The sequence below is a fragment of the Rhizophagus irregularis genome, chromosome 13, assembly GCF_026210795.1.
Source record: "Rhizophagus irregularis chromosome 13, complete sequence".
NCBI classification, from domain to species: Eukaryota; Fungi; Glomeromycota; class Glomeromycetes; order Glomerales; family Glomeraceae; genus Rhizophagus; species Rhizophagus irregularis.
Genome location: NC_089441.1, coordinates 2,316,710 through 2,342,558, shown reverse-complemented (window position 1 = coordinate 2,342,558; position 25,849 = coordinate 2,316,710). Strand labels below are relative to the sequence as shown.

The following is a 25,849-nucleotide window of genomic DNA, read 5'->3' as shown; positions in this document are numbered from 1 at the left end:
AAAAAAAAGAAAAAAAAATCCCCCAAAAAAAGGGGGTGGGGGATTATTGTCAGTAATACAATTTCAAAGCATTTCAGTCTAGCTATTATTATACTACTTTCAAAAACCGATCTGCATTGTTTTATTCACATATGTAAAAAAAATGCCGAAAAAAGTATGTTATAGAAATTTGAACTAGTCTATTAATAGTTAATTAGAAATTTAAATGGAAAAATTGTTTTACGTCTCTCTTTAAAAGCTTGTATTTGGTATGCACATGCGTTTGGTATCAAAGAAGTTAGTGGTAAAACGTCTATTACCTTGTACAAATAAACTTTGGAAGCAATAAAACCATAAGCACTGGGATCGTAAATTATGGTCACACAATATTTAAATTTATTAAAATTTATCCTAATTTTAGTATCACTGCTGCAGAAAATTTTGATATTTTGGTGTATTATTATTCTTCGTCTATCACTCAGCTATGTTTCATCTTTCTATGATCATTGGATGCAAAATGGCGCAATAGACAAGCCAATTTGCCGACATTTTGACATATTATTCCTCATCTATTGTGTCTAGAGACATGAAACCATTATTATTTGTAAGACAACTGAACAGTATTGAAAGATATTCATCATAAAAGTTTATATCTTAATTTAGCGTAAACAATGAATAGAAAATGGAGCATTTTAACATGAGACATTCCTATTGTTTAATTGTCATGATCACTGGTTAAACCAATCTATTTTAAGATAACAATCCATAATAAATTACAGAGACATACTACACGTTACAATATACAACTCAAAATTAGCTTATACAGGGTAATCTAAATATATAATATTTAGTAAAAAATTTAGTTATTCCGTGTTTTTTTATTCATGTCATTTCTGTAAATGTAGTATCATATTCACGGAGTTTTTCAGATAATTGCGTTTTATAGGGTTGTATTTCTATTTATGAATAATAGTTAATGATTCCGGACTCAGTTCACGAACTCCTCACGTGTTATTAGTACTAAGTCATTGACAAATCAAAAATCCGTAAAACTGCCGATCCATTTTTCCCAAGAAATTTCCGGTGCCAAGAGATTTTTTATTAACAGTGAATAAATGAATTAATTAGTCTTCTCATACATAGTCAATTCTATGAATTGTTATTTGAAACGTATAAAGTACTTGGTGACAGTATTAATAATAGTTAAATAGTAATTGATTTGATTTAAAAAAGATCGACGAAGATTTGCATATCGAATAAATGCCTCTATCTGTCCTAGAAGTTTTGACGTAAGTAACAAGAATGACCGCAGGTTCTTAGTTCAGTTACACCAGGATTATATTTTATTTAAAAAACAGTCTTCAGCTTTTCTTTACAAAATATTAATAAACAATGGCAAAAATTGTAAGTAAATTAATATGTTAAAAATAAATAACAAATTTTATTCGGTCAAAATTCCGTGATGTCTTTTAATAGCGATTCACGATATTAATTGAGAGATTATTTCATTGATAATTATCATAATTAGCGATAACTAAGTATTTTAATTTAATTGTCCAGAGCGTAGCGTAGGACCATTTACTTCTAAGCATAATGTCGTGCAACTAATTTTTTATTTGTATTTACATTTACGTTTTCATGTACTTGTCACGTGATGTAAATAAATGTGTGTTTTGAATAATGTGTAAAGTTGATACTTGCTTCACTACATCCCAGCTTTAGACATAGACCCTCGTACACATTTAACACCTAAAAAACAAATTCCAGCACTACGTCCTTGTCCTGGTGGTTGCGGCCACGGTGTTCCTTTTAGTGGTGATGTTCACCCTAAATGTATCATACTTTCACAAACTCAACATTTAGTTATTTTTAAAGTTCATTCAAAAACTTATAATCCAAATATCAATAGTTCTTTTAACAAAAAATTACTTATTTTTCCTATCAATCCTCTTTTATCTTTACGTACTTTAGCATTAGAAATTTCTAAACATAATTTAATTATTCCTAATGTTTTGCCTCCAAATATCCCCTTATTACCAGATCCAAATAGTTCCATCAAATTCTTCTCGCAAATTTTTAAATATTAATTTAGACCCTTCATCATTTTATTTTATAGAAAATATTTTATTAGGACATCCTGATACTATTTCACAATTGATTAAGTTAGCTGAAAATTTTGAAAACAAAATTAATTTTATTTTTTATACAGATGGTTCTTACTCAAAATATGATCGAGAATTACATCCCACTACTCAAATGGGATTTGCTTGGGTTGAAACGTCTGATTACAATATGACAACATCTGATCCACCTATCAGTTTTACGGGTGCTTTATCTTTTAATCCATTGTCTACTAAGGCTGAAATATATGCTTTACTTGCGGCTATTATCGTCGTACCCCATTCTAGTTCGGTAGAAATATTCACTGATTCCCAGAATGTTATACATACTTTTCACAAAGTCACCAACAAATTGACGTCCATCCGACAACTCCTGAAATGCAACAATAATATTGCGTGGCGTTTGCTAGATTTCTTAATTATGATAATAAAATGAATCTTTCCTATAAATGTCAATTAACTACTTACATAGTAAGAGTATGCAGAGATATTTTTTTTTGACACTGGTAAATATTCATTATAAATTATGGTCAATTATTTTCTTAATTATTGCGATTTACAAATAATAGCCAGTTCATTTCTTTGCTGAATCTTTGATTTTCATTAAATAAGTTAACCATATCACTGATAGATGGCATTTATATATTTAACATATTTAATTATTATAATATTTTTGTAATATAAATAACATATTTTGAAAAATATATATAATGGATACAGTATATGCAAAAAATATAGCAAAATTATGACTGTAACGTTTGTATGTATTTCTTAATTTAAATGCTTACATAGTATTTGGTCATATGGTTACGTATATCACGTGATTAATATTAAACTCGGCATTTAATAAAATTTTCAAACTATCGAAATTTTTCCCCTTTTAAAAATTTCGAAACTTTTCCCCTTCCTTCCGTCGTACTTTCCCTTTCCCTTGTCCTATGCCTTTCCTTATCCCTCATCCTTTCTCTTCCCTAATTCTTCCCTCTATAAATTTCTTAATTATTAAAGAATCGTTTAATAAATGATTCAATTTTTTCTTAAAAAAAAAAAAACTTTTCTATTAACCGGAAATTCTTAATTTTTTTATCATCTTTTTTTCTTATCAATTTGAATATTATTAATACCGACTACTAAACTTACTATAAATATTATATAATCAATGGATAAATTTCTTCAAAATAATCTCCTGTAAAATAATAGAATTAAAATTAACGAAATATTAATCATTTACAGATGTTGTCAAAAATATTTAATGAACACACTTACAGGTCATTGTAAAAGGTGTGCTCTCATCAATTAAAGACGTATATTCATTGAATGTAAGTGCAGTAAACTCGTCTGTTGGCTTTAACTCATAATATTTTAATGGCTTTTCCTGGCGCTTGTCAAATGGTATTATCTTCTCTTGTGCGACATACCAATTACACTGTCGCCTTTGTTGCTCTGAATAGGCACAAAAATTTTTTGGAGTTTCGACAAACCGAGGACACTTTTTATTAACTGTATCTTTTTTTTTGATCAAGGTACTAGGGTCATATTGCCATCCAACACTTGTTGATTACCTCTGTTCGTTTACTGGAATTGTTTTAAAAATTCTTGAGCCATATTCCTGAAAAATACTGAATGATTCATTTGGAGAAATTTTGAACTTCCTTCCTCGTTTAATCGAAGTAATCCCATAACTGAATCTGCAAGTTGTGCCATTTAAATGGTTCTAAATATAGTAACAAAATAAATTTTCTATTCGATCATTAAAAAATCAAAAAAAAAATATGTATATTACTTGTTGAAAGCATCCTAATATTCTCTTTAATTCCCATTAAAGGTTCATCTCTCTCGAGAGATGACAAAATTATTTTCAATAGTAGGTAGAATTCTGTTGGTTGAATGTGCTTTCAAAAATTGGAGATTGAAAGATCAATAACTTCATTGATAGCAGCTAGCTAGCTGGCTTTGTTGTTTCAATTATGGGACAATTATATTCAGTATCTACAGATAAAAAAAAAAATATTAAATAAATATATATATATATGTATGTAAAGAAAGAAAAGAAATTAAAAGCTTACTCTAATTATTTAATCTTTGGTTGTTTTTATTCTGTTCCTTTACTCCAAAAATAGTACTATTCATTCGAACTGAAATGAAGAATTTTGGCCCAAAAGATCCCATAATTGCATATCATCCAAAAGATAAAAATCACTAGAAGTTGTATTTGCATAAATCACAAGAAATCCCCATAATATAAAATTCTCAAATCAATGTCTGTATTATTTGTTGGATGAGAAACTATATGTTGATAAAAATCCCAACTGGTAAATAATTTATCTCAGTCCATGATTTATTGTTCTTATTTGTAATCATATTATTTAATGTCATAATTATTGTATTATTTTAATGTCATAATTATATTACTTAATGTCATAATCATATTATTTAGTGTTATAATTAATTGGTATATTATCTAATTTTTTTGGTGGTAGATAGGGTAAATCTGTAGGAATGACTCTCCAGTATTGAAGATTTGTCCTTTTGTTTCACTATATTTAAAATATATATAAAACTGAAAACTCCATCTATTAAATGAAAATTTAAACTATCTACTAAGATATACGATAATAGGTATAATGTGTGAAATTCGCCATTTTCAGTTAAGGATAAAATATCCATATTAATGGGATAAACTGCTCGATATATTTTGAGATTATATATCTCACGATGAGATGAGAAAAAGCAGCAGATGTATATTAAGCAATAAAAATGATCAATTGAACATTTTTACTTAAATTTTTTACTTGAGGGAATTACAGAACATTTATATATGTTTCTTGTCATTTATATATTGATTATTTATTAACTATTAATAAAATTTCTTTTTATTAAACATGTTTCAAAAAAAGAAAAAAAAAACAAACATGTTTCAAAAAAAAAACCAAACGTGTTTAAAAAAAAAACCAAACACTAAAAAAAGGGGAGGGGAATGATTATTCATTGTAATACAATTTCAAGAATTTCTATTATACTATTTTCAAAAAACAGATCTGCATTTGCTTTATTCACATATGTAAAAAAAATGCTGTAAAAGGTATGTTATAGAAATTTGAATTAGTCTATTAATAGTTAATTAGTAATTTAAATGGAAAAATTAATTGTTTACATCTGACTCTCTTTAAAAGCTTGTATTTGGTATGCACATGCGTTTGGTATCAAAGAAGTTAGTGGTAAAACGTCTATTACCTTGTACAAATAAACTTTGGAAGCAATTAAACCATAAGCACTGGGATCATAAACAAACATATTGTAAACAAATAATATTTTTAAAATTTTTTAAATTTATTAAAATTTATCATAATTTTAGTATCACTGCTGCAGAAAATTTTAGTGTTTTGGTGTATTATTACTCTTTGTCTATCACTCAGCTATGTTTCATCTTTCTAAGATCATTGGATGCAAAATGGCGCATTAAACAAGCCAATTTGCTGACATACTGACATATTATTCCTCATCTATTGTGTCTAGAGACATGAAACCATTACCGAAGGGAATGGAAAGATATTCATAAAAGTTTATATCTTAATTTAACGTAAACAATGATAAAAAATGGAGCATTTTAACATGAGACATTCCTATTGTTTAACTGGTTAAACCGATCTATTTTAAGATAACAATCCGTAATAAATTACGGAGACATACTATACGTTACAATACACAACACAAAATTAGCTTATACAGGGTAATCTAAATAAATATAATAATTTACTAGAGATACAGTAAAAAATTAGTTATTCATGTTTTTTTATTCCATGTTATTTCCTTAAATGTAGTATCATATTCACGGAGTTTATAGCCTCAAACATGAAAATTATCCAGTTACTTAAGTTATTTTCTCATAAATGTATCATATTCACCGAGTTTCCAGAAATTACGTTTTACAGGGTTAATTTAATTAGTATTTCTCTTTATGAATAATAGTTAATGATTCTGAATAGAGATGGGCATATAACACGTTATATAACATTTATAACATATATAACATATATAACATTTTTTAATATTAGTTATATAACATATATAACATATATAACATTATATAACAAAATTGGCCAAAATTAATTTAAGTTAGCCGGAATTAAGTTCTAATTTCGGTACATATCACGTGACGTTACACAAAATCCAAAAAAGGAAATTTTGTCTCCCAATAAAAATTGAGAAAATCTTTGCCAGTTGTTACACAAGAATCAAAAAAGGAAATTATTTCGTTGATCACATCAGAAATTTTTTAATATAATTTTGGCTAGAATTATAGTCACTATACAATTTTTTTGGCCAGTATTATATTTGTTACACATTGTTATTTATGTTATATAACTGTTATATATGTTATATATGTTATATAACATTGTGTTATTTTATATTGTTATATAACATGCCCATCTCTAATTCTGAACTCAGTTCACGAACTCCTCACGTGTTATTAGTACCTAAGTCTCATTCTTTGACAAATCAAAAATCCGTAAAACTGCCAATCCATTTTCCCAAGAGACCAGCGGTCTAATTTGAAAATGATGAAAATGAAAACGAAACTGAAGAAAGTGAACCACCTTTTGATGATGATTACATGATTTTTTCAGTGATCGTACAATTAAGAAAAATATAATGAAAGCTTATAAAGTACTTTGTACGTTTCAAATAACAATTCATAGGATTAACTATGTATGAGAAGACTAATAATAAAAAATTTCTTGGCACTTTTTCAAGAAGTATAATAAACAGGTTTGTAGTTTAAATAGATCAAAACTTTTGTTTCAGTGTCATTGGTATTGATCATGATTCCTGAACCTATACTGATCGATAATAATAATACTATTAACAATGGGATGTTTCGAGCGTACAATTTTTGATAAAATATTTATTTTATTATAATTTCGGGTTGGGAAAAATCAATCATAAAGCAATTTGTGGAGTTGGTCAGTATTTTTTAATTTTTTGACATTGGAAAGTGAGAGATTATCTTGGGCCAGTTTCTCGTTCAAAGCATGGCGATATTAACTTTATCATGAGCCGCTTAAAATTTTACTAATATATCGGAGAATGAATTTGCCAGTTCTATGATGTAGTTGTTTTAATAATACTAAAACTAACAGGTTTGGAATGTCTTTTGTTATTTTACCAGGGTTAGCGATTAACAATTCTATATAAATAAAAATGAAAGGCACTAAAAACTCATGAATCCCGTTAATATTCTAAACTAATGTCTAAACTTAAGCCAACTCCTAGACCCGAAGCTAATACATAACCCTAAGTCAATGCAAAATCCTATAATTAAAAAAAGAAAAATTAGAATTAGTATTTTTTTTTCCTAAACCAACCATCCCTGTCCCTAACCCTAAGCCAACTCCTAACTCTAAACCAGTTAACTCCCTAATCCTAACCCTAATCTAACTCTAAGCCAATGCATAACCTAAGCCAACGCTAACCAACTCATAATGACCTACCAATTAGAATTTTTATTCGTCATTCTATTTTTTCTTTTGACAAGGATTTGATGGACAAGTAGCATGATTATGTCCTTTATTATACAATAACTACATTTGTTTTGAGTCCGCCTATTAGTGATTTTATTAGAGTCATTTGAAATTTCTAAAGGTCTTTTAAATCTGGTATTTCCTGGCGGTCTTCCCTTGGATGTCTAATCACGGGATTTCTAACATTTTCCGGATCGAATTCTAATAGGTTATTCATATTCTTAGACTGGTCTAATTCTTAAGCCAACTTCTAATGTTCATTATCGCTTAAGTCACTGTCATCTGGAATATTCTCAAGGAATTCTTCAATAAAAAGGTCGCTATCAGAGCCATCACTGTACTATCACTCATTGACATTGTTAAAACCGTAAATAATAAATGAGAAAAGAAAAATAAGGAGAGCGTAAGAAAGAAAATGGAGCTTATAAAAGCTTATTAAAACACGTGAATGACGTGATCTTAGCAACTACCCCAACAGCACCCAGAAAATTCTTCGATCACGTGATATTGTGGCACATATGTGGCACATATTCTTATCATTAATTGGATAAACAAATAATTATACTGTATATCGATCATATCAATCATCTTTTTTTTCTCGCAAAAATATAACACGTTAAAAAAAATATAACCCGTCTTAAAAGTTAAAATTTGAAGATTCAAAAGGTATGTATACGCGTATATTATGGTTTTTTTTTATATTTATGTATTTAACAACATAAAATATATAATAAAAATATTACCATATTAGAAACAATAAAAAACAGCTTATTCTAAAAACATAGTATGTTTATTAAAATCTTTCCAGGTTCGTGGATTGGTATGGCGATTTTGATATGTTTTTACATCAGAATATAATTTATGAACCCCCTCCAAACTATTTCTTATTGCTTTGGCCCATCTATAATTACCGAAAGTCCTTTGTTTACGAATTATTTCTAATGTACCATTTAACCATTCCTCATATTCATCAAATATTTTATCAGTTTCATTTTTATCATCATCTTCAATATTCGTAACATCTTGTAAAATACCTATTATTAAAAAAATAATATCATTAATATTATCAGAGATTATTATTAATATATTTACTATTATGTTACCTTTTTGAATATTATCATTCTCTATTAATACAATATCTGATTCACTAGTGGTTTCCATAGTATTAAAGAATATGAAAGGATATCTTTCTTGACGATGAACATCATAAAATGATTCTGGTCTACCATATTGTTGGACAAGATGTTTACAAATGAAAAATCTATTACGAGCAAATGACAAACAACTGCAAATCCATCTTGTAGTATCTGTTAAATAAAAATTATTGATTTTTACATTTTCAAGTTTTTTCCATTCTCTCTTAAAATCTTTTTTCCAAGATATGTGTTCTCTTTCATTTAAATATTTTTGATATTGTTGCTGATGATGAGGGATCAACCGGCTGATAATTATATAAATAAGAAGATCAATTCGTGGACGAAAAAACTTTGGTAAAAAATCCCGTTTTATAACTTTCCAGTGGGACTCCATTAACATTGTTGTACGAAAAATACAAATTTGATCTTCAATAGCAGCACGACTCCATAGAATCCACATTTTTTTTTGATACCAGTTGATCCAAAGATAAGCCCACACATATCGTAAATCATACTTAAAACAAAATTCATAAATTTCCTGAACTGACAATTTCCATATATCTTCTTTTGATAGAAATTCTCCTGCACAATTGGGAATAAGTGGATGTCGATGCAAATGAGTTTCTAATAATTCAATAATTTTAGGTCTAAGATCTTTTGGACAAAAAATGAAATTTTTTTCTTTTTTGATTAGATATTACAGGATAAAACTCAATATCAATAAAATCAAATGTTTCGTGAGCATCATAAGAACTATAAGTTGTAGTTTTTGGATATGTATTATCTGAAAGCTTCTTTTTTAATGCTTTTTTGATATGCCATAAACATAATTGTATTTTTATGTTATTCCAGGTTGATTGGGCAGCTGTAATTTGAGCGAAATCCTTGTCAGTTAAAAAAAATTGTAAATAATTTAACCCTCTAATTCGCAATTGGTTAAAAAATTCTACAAGAATTTCCGTTCGTATACCATCATTTTTTTTTGTACTATCTAATAAAAGATAAGCCAGTGCAAAACCAGCACCATCTGATTGCCCAATTACTGAATAGAGTTCAAAATGACAAAACCTAAAGCATTTGTTTTATCTGATAAAATAAAGAAAAGTTAAAATAAGTAAATTAAAAAAAAATCTTTTTTACTTACATGTTGCATCCACAACAATTTCCTTATTTGTTGACAAAAGTTCAAAGAAGGGTGTTATAAATCCCAAGTAATTTATTTCACCTTCAATATTCACTAAAATAATTTCATAGTTATATTCTTCAAGGAGCAATTTTGCAGATTTCAATTGATTATTTTTATCACGAATATACTCCTGTTTAATAAAATTAGCCCACCATGCATGAACTTGTTTTTGGGTTAAATCTGGATTTTCTTGTTCAAGTTGCCGAAATATATCCTTTGGTGTAAAATTGATATATTGCTTTATTTTTTCTTTAATTGTATCACTAACAGCATATCTTTCTGGACGTTTATGCAATATGTCATGTTTAAGATGAATAGTCACAAGAAAAGTATTCATATTAATAGATATAGTTATAAGTCCATTACAGTCAAAACGTTTTATATATTCACGATCTCTTTGTTTATTCAGATCTTCATTTTTACGAGGTTTTTTTGCTAATTGTTGACATTGAGAGCAATAATACCAATAAGTATAAATTCCGTCAGATTTTTTTGATAAATAGTGATCTTTGTAACTATATAAAAGTATAATAATAATTAATAAATATAATAGTAATTATTATTTTAGTATAATATTAGTAATAAAAACACTCACATATAATAATAGCCATCTGCTTGTTCCACTAATTTTGCGACTTGTTTAGAAATATTACATGGCTCTTCTTTTAATAATTCATTTTCCATTATAAGAATACATGAAAAAAGAACACCATTTTCCTTATTTTCCAAGTATTCATTACTCCCAATTTCAACAATTTTATCATAGAGCTTTTTTTTAACATCATTCCAATATAATTGTTCTAGCTGATCTTTATCATTAAGATGATGAGTCCGATAAACAGTAGCTGCTTGTTCTCGACAATTAATACATGTTTTTAAATCACGTCCAGTTTTACTTGTAAAAAAATTTGTATCAAAATGCTGATAACATTTAGAACATTGTTTTTTACTGATAGAAGTCATCTTTATTGCATATTTTATGTTGTTAAATACATAATTATAAATAAAAAAAAAATATATAATATACGCGTAATTATATATTTTATGTTGTTAAATACATAAATATAAAAAAAAAACCATAATATACGCGTATACATACCTTTTAATCTTCAAATTTTAACTTTTAAGACGTGTTATATTTTGCGAGAAAAAAAAGATGATTGATATGATCGATATACAGTATAATTATTTGTTTATCCAATTAATGATAAGAATATGTGCCACATATGTGCCACAATATCACGTGATCGAAGAATTTTTCTGGGTGCTGTTGGGGTAGTTTGATTAGCTGGATAACTCACGTGATGATCACAAATATCCATTTTATAAATTATAATCCCCACGCGCACAAAATCTAAATTCCCAATTTATTTGATTACAATATTATAAAAATAAACTTATATGTTTTAGGAATAGTAAAAATATGATATACGGTATGGTGCTAAAATTGGTACAACTAATAATTTAGTATGGTACACTATTTTCATATTAAAATTCTATACATTATAGCTGATACCGCATATTTATTACATAAAGATCGAAGATGGAATTCCTAGATCTTGGTTATAAAGTAAATCATTTCGACAATTTTAACTTGTGAATGCATCAATGCAAAAGTTTGGCGTAAATTTATTTTGTGCCTCAAAATGTTTCATTTATAATTTTTCCAAGTTCGGAATTTACAATACACTACATTTTTTTTTTTGGCTGGGTCATTGATTAGGATTCTATAACAAATTCACAACCTCCTACAGGTAGAGAAAATATATGGAAACTCAAAATTATAAACTTTTTTTAATTAGTTTTTTTTTATTTAATTCAAGGAAATACGGAATACTCATCATCCATATTATCAACAGTACCAGAAAGAAATGCAGTAATAATACCGGGTGCTAACCAAATTACAATAACATATAAAATGAACGATATTAAACCGTCAATAGGTTATATTACAATTAGTCAAAAGAATACAATTGAAGGAGGTGATGATTTCCTTAGAACAAAAATATCCGCAAATAATTCAAAATCTATTACAATAATTGGATCCGAGGTGAGGGTTACATTAGAAGATTATGTTTTTGATAGAGGAAATACGACATACATTTTTAAGATTGATGATGACTTTTGTTGAAGTTAATGGTCAAAATTTAACGGGTAGTTCTTGGGAAGTTTCGACAGGTAAATATTTTGTGACTTTTATTTTTTTTATCTGATAAATGAACTAGTAGTTTTTTATATATAAAAAAATTTTTTATTTTAGCGCCCGGTAGTGGAAGTAATGAACCAGGTAAATTATTATAATTTCATAAACTTAAGATGCTGAAATATTTTTAATTATTTTTTTTTTTAAAAAAAAAATTAGGTGATACGAGAGCAACTATTCTATTAACTCCAGCTGGAACAAAAAATTATTTAGAAAATAGAAATATATATGTCTACGAAATGTCTAAAGAAATTTCAAAAGCTCTTGCAATTGAAGAAGGTCGTATTTTTATACCATATGATAGGTATCAATATAAGAGAAACACTCGTGAAGATCAAATTTTGTTACTCATAGATATTAAAGATACCAAAACACCAGATCAACCAAGTTCATTTGCATTAAGACATAGTTTAGATAAAATTATTATATCCAAAAGTACTTCAGCTATATACCAATAGGAACGCGTACAGCGGATTTAGATCCAAATTATGGAGCTCCAGAGAATCGTAAGTCTAGTACAATTTTTTGAGGAGTAATTATGTTAAATTTTTTTAGAAAAAGTTATTCTATTTAATAGAGTTCCAAATGGGTCAGGTCAGGTCAGGTTAATTGATAAACCTGACCTGAAATTTTTTTTCAGGTCAGATCAGGTCAGGTTATATCAGGTTATCTGTTTGACCTGACCTGACCTGAAACCTGAAAAATTTCAGGACTATTTTTATTAAAGTATTGAAAAAAAATGGTACAAAACTTTTTTTTTTAATATAATATTATGAAAAAAAACGTTTTTGCAACGTTTTTTATTAAAATATTGAAAAAAACGTTGTTTTTAATATAACATTATGAAAAAAATGCTTTTGCAACGTTATTATTGAAATATAAAAAAAAAAACGTTACAAAACATTTTTTTAATATAATATTATGAAAAAAACGTTTTCGCAACGTTTTTTCTCAAAATATTGCGATTCAACATTTTTATATTAAAATCATATAAAAAAGTGAATCCCAATACCGCAACTCACTTTTATTATATAGTAGAATCAATAGTTTCAGGTCAACAGGTCAATCAGGTCAGGTTAATCTTCATACCTGACCTGAATTTTTTTCAAAAATCTCATACCTGACCTGAATTTCAGGTCAGGTCAGGTCAGGTAAATTGATAAACCTGACCTGAAATTTTTTTTCAGGTCAGGTCAGTTCAGGTCATATCAGGTTATCTATTTGACCTGACCTAAACTGAAACCTGAAAATTTTCAGGATTTATATTAAAAATATCAAAAAAAATGATGCAAAACATTTTTTATGAAATATTGCGATTCAGTTTTTTATATTAAAATCGTATAAAAAGGTGAATCGCAATACCGCAACTAACTTTTTAAATATAAAATCGATATAAAAAGTGAATTCCGATACCGCAATTCACTTTTTATATATAAAATCGATATAAAAAAGTGAATTCCGATACCGCAATTCACTTTTTATATATAAAATCAATATAAAAAAGTGAATTCCGATACAGCAATTCACTTTTATATATAAAATTGATATAAAAATGTGAATCCCAATATCGCAATTCACTTTTATTATATAAAATCAATATAAAAAAGTGAATCCCAATATCGCAATTCACTTTTATTATATAAATCAATATAAAAAAGTGAATCCCAATATCACAATTCACTTTTATTATATAAAATCAATATAAAAAGTGAATTATAATACCATAACCCACTTATTATATAAAATCATAGTTTCAGGTCAACAGGTCATTCAGGTTATATTGATGTTACAACCTGAACTGATGCTGAATTGCAATTGCTAAACCTGACCTGAAAAATTCAGGTCAACCTGTCAGGTTACCTGAATTTGGTCAACCTGTTCGGAACTCTAGTGTAATGTGACAATATCGCACAATTTTTTTGTATGATGTTTAATCCAAAACTAGTAATATATGGGCTAAAGCTCTGAATGGGTCGGTTTGGTCCGGATTATAGACGGTTCGGATTAGAGCCGAAATCCGTAAGAACCGAACTGAAAAACCGGCGGTTCGGTTCAGTTTAATCCGATTTTTATAAAAATGCGAAAAATCGAATAGCCGACCATCTAGTGATCGTACAAAGTTGAACCATATATCATTGGATTCGTCTCGATGAGACGCGTCGAATGGTGGTAAGATCATGTCTCTAGCATCGATAGATCACACGTTAACCCACGCTAAATGATTTATAAATAATTGGAATTAGCAAGCTTTCTATCGGTGCTAGAATCATGATCTTACCACCATTCGACGCGTCTCAGTGAGACGAATCCAATGAATATAAATTCGTTCGTGTACGACCACTGGATGGCGAATAATATCAAGTTTCGCATTTTTTTAAAAATTTCGAGCATTAAAAATTAGAAATTCTGATACATGAATTTATTCGTCGTCCAATGGTCGTATAAATATGAATTAGGACTCATTAGATTCGTCTCAATGAGACGAGTTGAATGGTGGTAAGAACATGTCTCTAGCACTGATAGAAAGCTTTCTAATTCCAATTATTTATAAATCATTTAGCGTGGGTTAACGTGTGATCTATCGATGCGAGAGACATGATCTTACCACCATTCGACGCGTCTCATCGAGACGAATCCAATGATATATGGTTCGACTTTGTACGATCACTAGATGGCCGGCTATTCGATTTTTCGCATTTTTATAAAAATCGGATTAAACTGAACCGAACCGCCGGTTTTTCGGTTCTAATACCCGAACCGAACCGAACCGAATTTTGAGCCAGTTTCGGATCGGTTCCCCGGTTTAGCCTGAACTGTTCGGAGCTTTAATATGGGCTTTGCCTATGAAGTGAAAGGGACACTGCATTCGTGTACTAGATAAGGATTTTTACATCCTGAAGAGATACCCTCATGCATTACCTGGATACCCCTTACACATTCACATGATTACACAAACTTTCCATTATAAAATGTAGTCAATCTCTAGAATATATTGTTACTACATAATGAAATAGTACAGAACTTTTTATCCTATTTTCGCAGTTAATAATTATGGGTTTCATGCGGAAATTTTTTATTTGAACAAAGAACACGATGTCAAAAAAATATGAGTAATCACTTCCAAAAAAATGTTTTACCATGCAAAACAAACTCTCCCACACTTTTCATAGCAGATGACGACTTTGAAATGCCCAATATAGATGCTGCTCTTCTCGAAACCCTTCATAATGTACATAACTATGCCGATGCTAAGAACTGAGATGAAATCGTTTCTTTCGTTGAACGTTTTAATAATTCTATTCACCTGATGTTTTGGGCCAGTGCACTTAACTACTCTGACTATCTTGTTATACCCGAGGGGATTTTACAATGTCTTCTATTGAGCCTCTTTGGCGAGCATACTCAGAGAGGTTGGATACTAGGAAATTTTTCTGTAGAAATTTTCGTGGAAAGACAGAGCATAAACAACTCGTTAAACACAATCCTAGTGTGAAGAATCTAGACTTAACAAGTGTCGACCAAGTGGAGAATACTGTGCTTTTAGAACATGATTCGGATGTGATACTACATAGTTCATTCTTGTTTTGTGTCACTGAAAATAGTGAAATTGTGATTAATGGAGAGTGCTGCTCTGTCGATTTGTCGAAATTAGAATATACTGGTTATTCAGAGAAAATTTCTAACTTAACTAATAACAATGTGCAGATTAGTCCCTCGCCTACTATTCGTCTACCAGTACGCAAAATAATAACGAAACATGAAATGATAACGAATGAAAATACTGTATATGAACTATCATCAACATTTAATGCGAATCATGCAGAAAACAACATTTTGAAGAAAGATCATAAGGAATCCAGTACTCACAGTTATCTGAAATATAAACTTCCTCCTAGTATAGTATATGTTAATTCTCCTTTGATTAACAGCCCCTCATCTGTTTTTACTAATGAAAACCAGAGTATGATTTTGTGTATAGAACCTCCCGGTAATCCCTCTAGTTGTGACACTAGTTGTGACACTATAGTAACGTCCCTTCGGGGCAGTTCTCAGACTTGTTCACAAACAGATTCAACAAATAGTTTACTGTTTGAAGATGCTTTATACAACAAAAGTAAAAAAACAGAAGTGGTGCATCAGGAAATTATATAGTGCGAAAAGTTGCGCAAGTTTACACATCATAATATTTCGTAAGCTTCCAGACCCGCCGCAAGTTTGCGTAAGCGTAATATTTTGTAACTTTTTAAAATATTTTGAAATATTACGATATGCAAAGCTTCGTAATTTTACGATTTGTAATATTCCGTAATTTTGCGGTTCGCAATATTTCGTAATTTTACATAATATTTCGTAAGTTTTCAGACCCGCCGCAAGTTTGCGTAAGCGTAATATTTTGTAACTTTTTAAAATATTTCGAAATATTACTGTATGCAAGGCTTCGTAATTTTACGATTCGTAATATTCCGTAATTTTACTGCGTAATACTTCGCAACTTTTTAAAATATTTCGAAATTCTATGATGCGTAATGTTCCATAATTTGACGATTCGTAATATTCTGTGATTTTACACAACTTAATATTTCGTAATATTTCAAAATATTTCGATAAATAATACTTCATTTTCTGTACTATAAGTTTATATAATGTATGTTTTATTAGATATAATCATAAAAAATTACAAGTATTTATTAATATATACAGAATACATAAAAGTAAAAAAAAGAAAGAGTAGAGTAACAATATTATTAGACGTAAAAAGAAGAGAAACAGCTATAGTAACGTTAGTATTAGATATAAAGATAAAAGAAATATTGTTATTATTGTTAGTATTAAGGTAAAAAGAGTTAAAGAAACAGTAAAAGGAGTAAAAGAAACATGGATATTATCGTTAGTATTAAAGTACAAGTAAAAAGAAATAAAGGAAACGTAGATAGTATTGTTAGTATTACGACATAAAGTAACAAAGAGGTAAAAAAAAACGCGTTAATATTAAAATAATTAGTATTAATAAATAAATATTTCTATACCTGCAAAGTAATTGAACAAAAGAATAAAGAAATAAAGAGAAAGGAAAAAATAAACATGTTGTTAGTATTGTTAGTATCGTTAGTATTAAAGTACAAGTAAAAAGGAATAAAGGAAACATGGATATTATTGTTAGTATTACGATACAAAATAACAAAGAGGTAAAAAAAAATGAAAATAATTAGTATTAATAAACAAATATTTCTATACCTGCAAAGCAATAAATTATGAAATATATGTAAATATATTGTATATAATTAAAGAAATATAAATAGAAAGAAGAGACAAAAAAATTAAAAATATTGAACAAAAGAATAAAGAAATAAGAAACAAAAATAAATAAGACAAAAACGCGTGCGTACGATTAAATGATTAAATGATTAAATCACATGCAAGGATCAGCCTAATTTTGATTGGCCAGAAAATACGATATCGTAAAATTACGGAAATCCGCATTTTAAAAAATCACAGAAATTGTATATGCACAATTACTAAATATTATCCCCTCGTGATAAATTAAAAATTATCAACACAAATTCAACACAAATTTAACAAATTTAACGAAATTTGGCCAAAATTAACAAATTTTTACCAGAATTATCAACACAAATTGAACACAAATTGAACACAAATTTCAGCCACGATTTATTTATGTCACACCCGTGTTGTTAAGAATTAATAACCATTTTATTTATTAAAACTATATTAATTATGGTAAAAAAAATGCTATTACGTGTGATATATATAAAAAATAATATTTATTTTTTATGCAACCCATAATTCTCTAATAAACTATTTACATACCGACCTTCCTCCTCCGTGTTATAAGAGTCAATAGAAAGTATATCATCGTCAGCTATGCCATCATTGGCCGCACCATCGTTGGCCGCACCATCGTTGGCCGCACCATCGTTGGCCGCATCATCGTTAGCCGCACCATCGTTAGGCCTACCATCGTTAGTCACACCATTATCAGCCGCACCTGCTCTATCGTCAGCTGCTCTATCACCACCATCGTCTACATCATTACCATCATGAGAATCATCGTCTGAATGTGTAAATTTATCCCTATTTTCCAACTTTTGCTAAAAATCAATAAATAAATAAATAAACTGTAATTCAAATAATTCACATTTTGCAAATTGTAAATTAAAAACTTACTAAGTTGTTGATTATCTTCGACTTCATTATACTTTCGCTCATTTGAATGTTTTGATTATTAGGATTTAAGTACGTTTCACATATGCTAATCGCATACGCTATTTGTGTTTTTGAGGGATTTTTATTTTCTTTTCGCAACTTATCAATTATCAGCGACATATATGTCGTAGGTTGCCCATCTTTAACCTTTTTAAATAGGTTGTTGTAACATCTTTTCACCTCCGCCTTACTCTTCCATTCCTGAATCTTTGACGGACTAGCCTGAGTGTTAATAGACGGTAATTTATGCCCAGTCGCTTCGAAAACAGAATACATAACGTCTTTAACTCTAGACGTGAACGTCCCTCGTATGCTTCTATGTTGTTGTACTAACTATTAAAAAAAAATGTTAGTATGAAATTTAATAAAATTCATAATTGCTTTAACTTACAGTCGGGGCAATTTTTTTTTCGAAAAAAATAATCCATTGATTTTTTTTGAACTGGCGCATAAATTCTGGATTTTCGTCTTTTAAATATTTTTCGGTAGCGAGTTTGTACTCGTCTTGCGAAGGATAAACAAAATTTTCAAATAAAATTTTCGACACCTTCTTAACGAGCTCCTAATCAAACGAGGTTAGCATTTCAGGTTTACATTAAATAATATTCATCTTTATTACCTTTACATACTCCGGATCTATTGTATTATTATTATTTTTGTTATTATCGTTGAGCTTTTTTTCTATGCTCGAGAGACGGGTTTCGAGATTTTTTTGTCCGGTGATAAGAACTTCAAGCTTAGAAATTATCTGCGAATTGGTTCTTAATAGTTTTTCTATTGTTTTTTTATTAACTTTAACAATAAAATATAATTTAACTATATATTATATAATTTCTTTTATAAAGAATATGATACATATTATGTCATATATACCATCAACACTATCATCGGATATTCTCACTCGCTTCTCAGCTTCGCTACCCTCAGTACTACGTTTTGAAAATCTTTCATTATCGTCAATTCTTCGTTTCGCCACGCTTTGTAGCCATTATGATAATAAATTTGAAACGAAAATATGAGAAAAAGGAGGAAATATATGAGAAAAAAGAGGAAATATATGAGAAAAAAGAGGAAATATATGAGAAAAAGGTGAACTAGAAAATTCGAAAAGGATGAGGAAAAAGGGGGAAATACATGAATCAGAAATTCAGAAAAAGGAGGCAAGCTGTCATAAGGTAATTTCCGCCATTCTATACTAAAAAAGAAAAAAAACTTGCGAAATATTGCGAAAAATGGATGAACTAATGCGAAATATTACGAAAAATGAATGTACTAATGCAAAAATTTTGCATCGTGATATTACGAAAAAATATTGTAACACTTTCATAAGAGAACTTTAAAAAAAAACTCTCGTAAAAGCACATACATAGTACAATCGAAATATTAATCAAATCCAATTTATAAAAAAATAACATGTTACACATGTTGGGGCTTTTATGCATGGAAAAAAAAAGTTGCAGCCAGTGAACTCATTTGGCTGATCAGATTGATAGCGCTTATAACCTGATTATCGCATAAATTTGTGGCTGATCATCCGTCCATTATTGTAAAAGTGATTTGCCGTGTTAAGCCAATAAATTTGCGGCTGATTATCAGATGATTAGCCGGCCATCCGAATTCTTACAGCCCGTTACAGCAAATTCAAAATATGCGAAACACTCAGCACTTTTGCTGTCAGATTCACTTGGCAGGTTGCCGGCAAATTGAAATAGTAAATAAAATAATAAACAATATTTATATGGTACATCATAGACTTGTTACATTTATTTTTAGATTTGCCAACCCACGAACTCGGCAAGTTCCCGACAGCAAAATTGCTGAGTGTTTCGCATATTTTAAATTTTGCTATAATGCGTAAAATTGCGAATGATTCCGCGATATTAGCCACCAGATTCTTACAGCCAGTTCCATTCATTAATGCGTAAATTTGCGTAGTCGTGTCTATTCAAATAACTCAATCAATTGTAATCCATTCAATTAATTCATTAAATTTTTACAATGAATTTGCAATATAATTTTATTAGCACACATAATCTCATATAAATTAAATAGTGAATTGATACTTTTCATCAAATTTGACGCGTTAATTTAGTAACATGAGTTTCAAATGCCCCCTTTGTATGCGAATATTCAGTCAACGCTTTGCATATACTCAACACGCCCAAAAATGCTTAAAAAATGTAGAAGTAGAAGTAGAAGATGATGATGATAATAATGATAGTGAAAAATATAGCAGTGAAATGGATACAAGAAGTAATCTAAGTAGTGAATATGAAAATGATAAAGTTGAGGTAATTATGTTATTCCAGATTATTCTTTTTAAAGAAAAAGCTCAAATTATACTAACTCATTTTGGTTTATAATTTTAGGTGGATGATGATAATAATGTACAAAATATGTCATTTGACAGTATTGGAAGTGCAATATCAGAGATGAGCCTTGAAGATAGTAACTTTGAAAATATATTAGATTCATCTGAAGAGCCTGAAATTTTTGAAGAACCCAAAAATCTCAATACCAAAACTTGCACAGAATTTCCTAATGATGCTTATAAAGATCTAATGTTATTAGTAACGAAATATAAAATAAACAATAAAGGTGGTAATGAAATAATACGTTTTTTTAATAAACATTCAAATCTTACAGAATCACCATTACCAAAAAATATTGAACAGGGACGAGCATTTATGAATAATATGAAGTTTTCTAATTTAGAATTTAGTAAAGTTCTTATAACAAAACATAAGGATAAAGATTATTTTCTTTATTATCAAAACTTAATACAGTGCATCAAAAATATCTTAACTGTTCCTGACATAACACAAAATTTTGCGCTATCTTACGAAAACTATGAGGTAAATAGTAAATATTAGTTAATTCAATAATTTAAATAATATTTATTTTAATTTATTTATATTATTTTATAGTATAATAGAGAAAGTATTTACAGTGAACAAAACACTGGAAAATGGTGGAAAACTACGCAAGAATCCTTACCTACTGGTTCCAAATTATTATCAATTATTTTATATTCAGATGCAACAACTACAGATACATTAGGAAAAAGTCAATTGCATCCAATATATATTTCATTAGGCAATATTCCAATATGGCGTCGTAATTAAAGATGGTCATCGGTCCTAGAAGACCGCGGTCCTACGGTCCTACACCATAAAAAGACGGACCGGTCCATCTTAGTGTAGGACCGCGGTCTTTCGGTCCTGTATCACATATAATAAGACCGTCGGTCTTTTTAAGGACCGCAGTCTTTTTAAGACCGATCGGTCTTTTTTTCTTTTTTTTGCAAATAAAAAAAGATTTTCTTCCCTAACTTTATTAGGAATAGCCTTGTTTTATAAATGAACACTAATTGGGATGATTTTTAATATAAATTTTTTTTTTACAAATCACCTGGATATCATCACAACGTCATGCAAAATTTAAAGCTTTGAGAAAAAATACTTCAAAACGCAATATCTCGCTATCCAGTGATTATAAAAGGATGATTTTACCACCATTCGAATCGTCTCGCTGCGGCGCGTCAAATGGTATCAAAATCATGATTTTAGAATCGATAAAAAAAAATTACGTCGGCAAAACTATTTGATAATAAATTCAATAATTACCGACTATCTATCGATCCTAGAAACATGATTTAGTCACCATTCGACGCGTCTCGCTGAGACGATTCGAATGGTGGTGGTTTCATCCTTTTACGATCACTGGATGACGAGATATTCCGCTTAAAGGCTTTTTTTGGAGTTTCGGAGTTTCAGCGTTTTGACAAGCAACTCTACAAGTGGGAAGAGTGATTGTCATTATTTATTGGTTTGGAAATGGCCGGTCTTTATATTACTTTATGAAGACCTTTGTCAGATTAATAGGTTTATTCAATATAAAAATCATTTATTATATGAAGACCGGTATGAGGACTGGTCGGTCCTCAGGATTGGTCCTACTGCGCCACAAAAAAATGCAAGACCGCGGTCCGGTCCTACAAGTCCTGGGACCGACCGGTCCAGGACCGAGTAGGACCGGTAGGACCGATGACCATCCTTAGTCGTAATAAACAGGATGCAAAGCAACTTTTGGGATATTTACCAATTTTAGAAGCTGCAAATAAAGATCTGGTTCGTGATACCTTTCATAAATCTTTACGTCATTTACTAGAACCAATTATTTTATTAAAAGATGGTATAGACCTTTTTATAAATAATGAAAATACCTGGTTTTATCCTAGAGTTTCAACTATTATTGCAGATTGGCCAGAAGCCGCAAGTTTTTGTTTAGTTTATAAATCCTCCAATTCAAGCCTTCCATGTCACTCCTGTTTAATTAAAAGGGACAATCTTGCAAATATAAACTTATCGGTTAATGATGTAATACTAAGAACTCATGATGAAATGCGTAAATATTTTGAAAATGATACACAAAAATCTGTTTGCATAGAATCTGTACCTAATTTTTTTTGGGATTTGCCGTAAGTATGCAAAAGTAGAAATAATTATAATAACATATATATATATTAATTATAAATATTTATATTATCAAGGAATATAAATATCTACTTGGCTACTGTTCCTGACAGAATGCATCATTTAGATTTGGGTTTATTTCATTATCAAATTATCTTCACGTGCGATATCTTAAAATTGCAACATGTTAATGGTAATAAATTAGTTGAAGAAGTAGATCGCCGTCTAGCAGCAATTCCACGTTTTCCCGCCATTAAAATTTTTTTCCAATGGACTGCAGTCAATTGCAAGATTAACTGCTAATGAATATCGAAGTTTGATGAAAGTCATGATATTTGTTATTGATAATTTATATGATGAAAATAATAACGAAGTAGATAATTTTGTAAATAATGATGATCTTGTGAAATTGTACGAATATTGGAATGAAATGTATATTTTAAGTAGATATGAAGAATTTAGTGAAAGTGACTTGGAGAAATTTAATGTATGTATTAAAATTTTAGTAAAATCGAAAATTTAAATTAAATAAATTAAATTAACATTTAAATTTTAGGATGCAATACATAGATGGGCGCGGATGTTTGTCAAGGCTTTTAAATTTGTTTCTCCTTCCAATTTGAAGTTGCTTAAATTGCATTCATGGGTTTATCACATTATTGACTCAATACGATCTTATGGCGCAATAAATGGCTATACCACAGAAACTTACGAAAGTCTCCACAAATATTTCGTTAAAATACCCTACCGAATTAGCAATAAAAAAGATGTCGAACCTCAGCTTTTACGAACTGTAAGTATTTGGAAATTTATTTATTGTATATATTTATTATATAACTTAAGATGGAAATTAAATTAATAGATAAAACGTCAAGCAATATCTATTAGAATGTCTCAACATTCAGTGAATCCGGCAAAAACACCTCGCACTTGTAAATTTTCTGCAAGACTCTTTGATTTCTCTTTACAAGATGCAAATACATTTTTTAATGAAAAAAAAGATTCCGTAGACAATAAAATGCAGACCGGTTTTGCTAGATTTATAAGTTGTCTGGATTCATATCTAGATTTACTTGATGGGTTCACAATTATTGGTGAAACCCGAATAAACATATACGGATCGGTAACACTGGAAAATGGTGCCATAATGCGTGCCACAAACAGGTATCATAATAAAGTATGGTTTAGCGACATAGCTATTTCAATGGATTCTGAAGAATCAAATGATTATATATCAGACAAAGGACTTTGTTATGGACAGGTATTTTTCCAATTTATGTAATAATTTATTATAAAGTATTAATAAATATTTATTATTTATAGGCCTTATTGTTAGCAGAAGTATTAACAGACCCACCGCTAAATCTCGCATTAATTCAATGGTACGATTTTAAATCTAAAAGGAACCCATATTTATATGGATGTCCTCACTTAAAATTGATAGAATTATATAACTTTGTAGCTATAGAGTCTATACATGGTGTCGTTCACATAGTACCCCGATTTGATAAACAAAATGAATATTTCGTAAATAAATATATTTTTTAGTCACTTGATATAGGAGTTTTGATTTATTTTAATAAAATTATATCCTTAAAGAATTTATGGTCACGTTTCCCATATCATAAATAAAATGCAGATTTATTTATTTAATTATTAACAACACGGGTGTGACATAAATAAATCGTGACTGAAATTTGTGTTCAATTTGTGTTCAATTTGTGTTGATAATTCTGGTAAAAAATTATTAATTTTGGCCAAATTTCGTTAAATTTGTTAAATTTGTGTTGAGTTTGTGTTGAATTTGTGTTGCGTAATTTTTTATTTATCACAAGGGGATGATATTTAGTAATTGCATGTACGACGTACAAGATTTTTTTTTATGATTTTTTTAAGAAATGTACGCAAAATATTTAATCAGAATATAATTGTTTTATTTTTAAATATGATATATTGATGATTTTTTTTTAAAAAAAAAATTGATTTTTTTAAAATTCAATAGAATGTGCTAATAATAAATTGGTTTATTTTTAAATATAATATATTGATATTTATATTTAAATAACCAAAACATGTACATGATTTTTAATTATTTTTAATTGAAATCATGTACATGATTTTTAATTATTTTTAATTGAAATCAAACTAAGATTTTTTTTTAAAAAAAAATTAAAATAAATTAAGTGATTTATATTTATATTTAGAATCATGATATTTATATTTAGATAATCCATATCCGCATGAGATTTAATTAATATGTTTAATGATGAAAAGTCTAATAAATTAAATTTTAATTGAAACGAGAAATAAAATCAAACCAAAGAGGTATTGTTCAAATTTTATTTAAAGTGACATTTTACGACTTTCTTTCAAATTTTTACTCATCCCAAAATCAAATTATAAAAATCAAATCAAATCTAATAATGCCTCGCCAAACACGTCGTCGTTCCTATAACGTCCATTGGAACTGGGCTATAATGGACGAACTTGTCGACATACGCCGCGACAGAAACCGTGCCTACCATAATATTAATGGTAGAAGCCGCCAAGATTTTTGGGACTCTGTTGCCAATAGGTTCATATGACTAATATCTATAATTTCTTTAAGAAAGAATTTAAATTCAAATTAACCAATCCATTTAATTGAATCAGAATAAATAGAATATTTCGAACGAGGGTTTCCGGGCAACAGTGCAGCCAAAAGTGGAGGAACCTCGTCAGGGATTACCATGTAAGTAAATAAATAACATTACATTCATATAAATTAAATGTATTTACCGAATATTCAAACTGATTTTGATATTTAGAACTATGTCCTTTATCGTAATGGTAACCCTGGGCGGCGGCTGTGGACGCGTACCGGCGCAAAATATTATCGCGAATTTAGAACGAGATTTTGGGAGAGGCCGGGTAATTATACTATAATAAAATTTATAATTAATATTTACGTTCATGTTTTAAATTTGATAAATTTGATCAATTTTAGTCACGCGTGACGATCGT

General features: G+C 29.0%; 4 protein-coding genes across 4 annotated transcripts; 2 read left to right on the top strand and 2 right to left on the bottom strand.

Annotated features, from left to right (window-relative positions):
• Positions 1-3,272: 3,272 nt before the first annotated feature.
• On the bottom strand, positions 3,273-4,268 carry OCT59_005081 (uncharacterized protein; the record flags this gene model as incomplete). The annotated part of the gene is made up of 6 exons (XM_066138156.1): positions 3,273-3,285; positions 3,366-3,387; positions 3,518-3,588; positions 3,662-3,813; positions 3,883-3,906; positions 4,209-4,268. 6 exons carry the CDS (start codon positions 4,266-4,268, stop codon positions 3,273-3,275), a joined length of 342 nt encoding a protein of 113 aa, XP_065997333.1.
• Positions 4,269-11,486: 7,218 nt separating this feature from the next.
• Positions 11,487-12,604, top strand: OCT59_005080 (uncharacterized protein; the record flags this gene model as incomplete). The annotated part of the gene is made up of 6 exons (XM_025327436.2): positions 11,487-11,513; positions 11,667-11,697; positions 11,767-11,925; positions 12,029-12,121; positions 12,204-12,230; positions 12,306-12,604. 6 exons carry the CDS (start codon positions 11,487-11,489, stop codon positions 12,602-12,604), a joined length of 636 nt encoding a protein of 211 aa, XP_025171358.2.
• A 2,911-nt stretch (positions 12,605-15,515) lies between these two features.
• OCT59_005079 (uncharacterized protein) lies at positions 15,516-16,298 on the top strand (the record flags this gene model as incomplete). The annotated part of the gene is made up of 1 exon (XM_025327437.1): positions 15,516-16,298. One exon carries the CDS (start codon positions 15,516-15,518, stop codon positions 16,296-16,298), a length of 783 nt encoding a protein of 260 aa, XP_025171359.1.
• Positions 16,299-17,929: 1,631 nt separating this feature from the next.
• OCT59_005078 (uncharacterized protein) lies at positions 17,930-18,647 on the bottom strand (the record flags this gene model as incomplete). Its single annotated transcript, XM_066138155.1, has 2 exons — positions 17,930-18,256; positions 18,333-18,647. The coding sequence occupies 2 exons, from the start codon at positions 18,645-18,647 to the stop codon at positions 17,930-17,932; spliced, it is 642 nt and encodes a 213-aa protein (XP_065997332.1).
• Between the last annotated feature and the right edge of the window lie 7,202 nt (positions 18,648-25,849).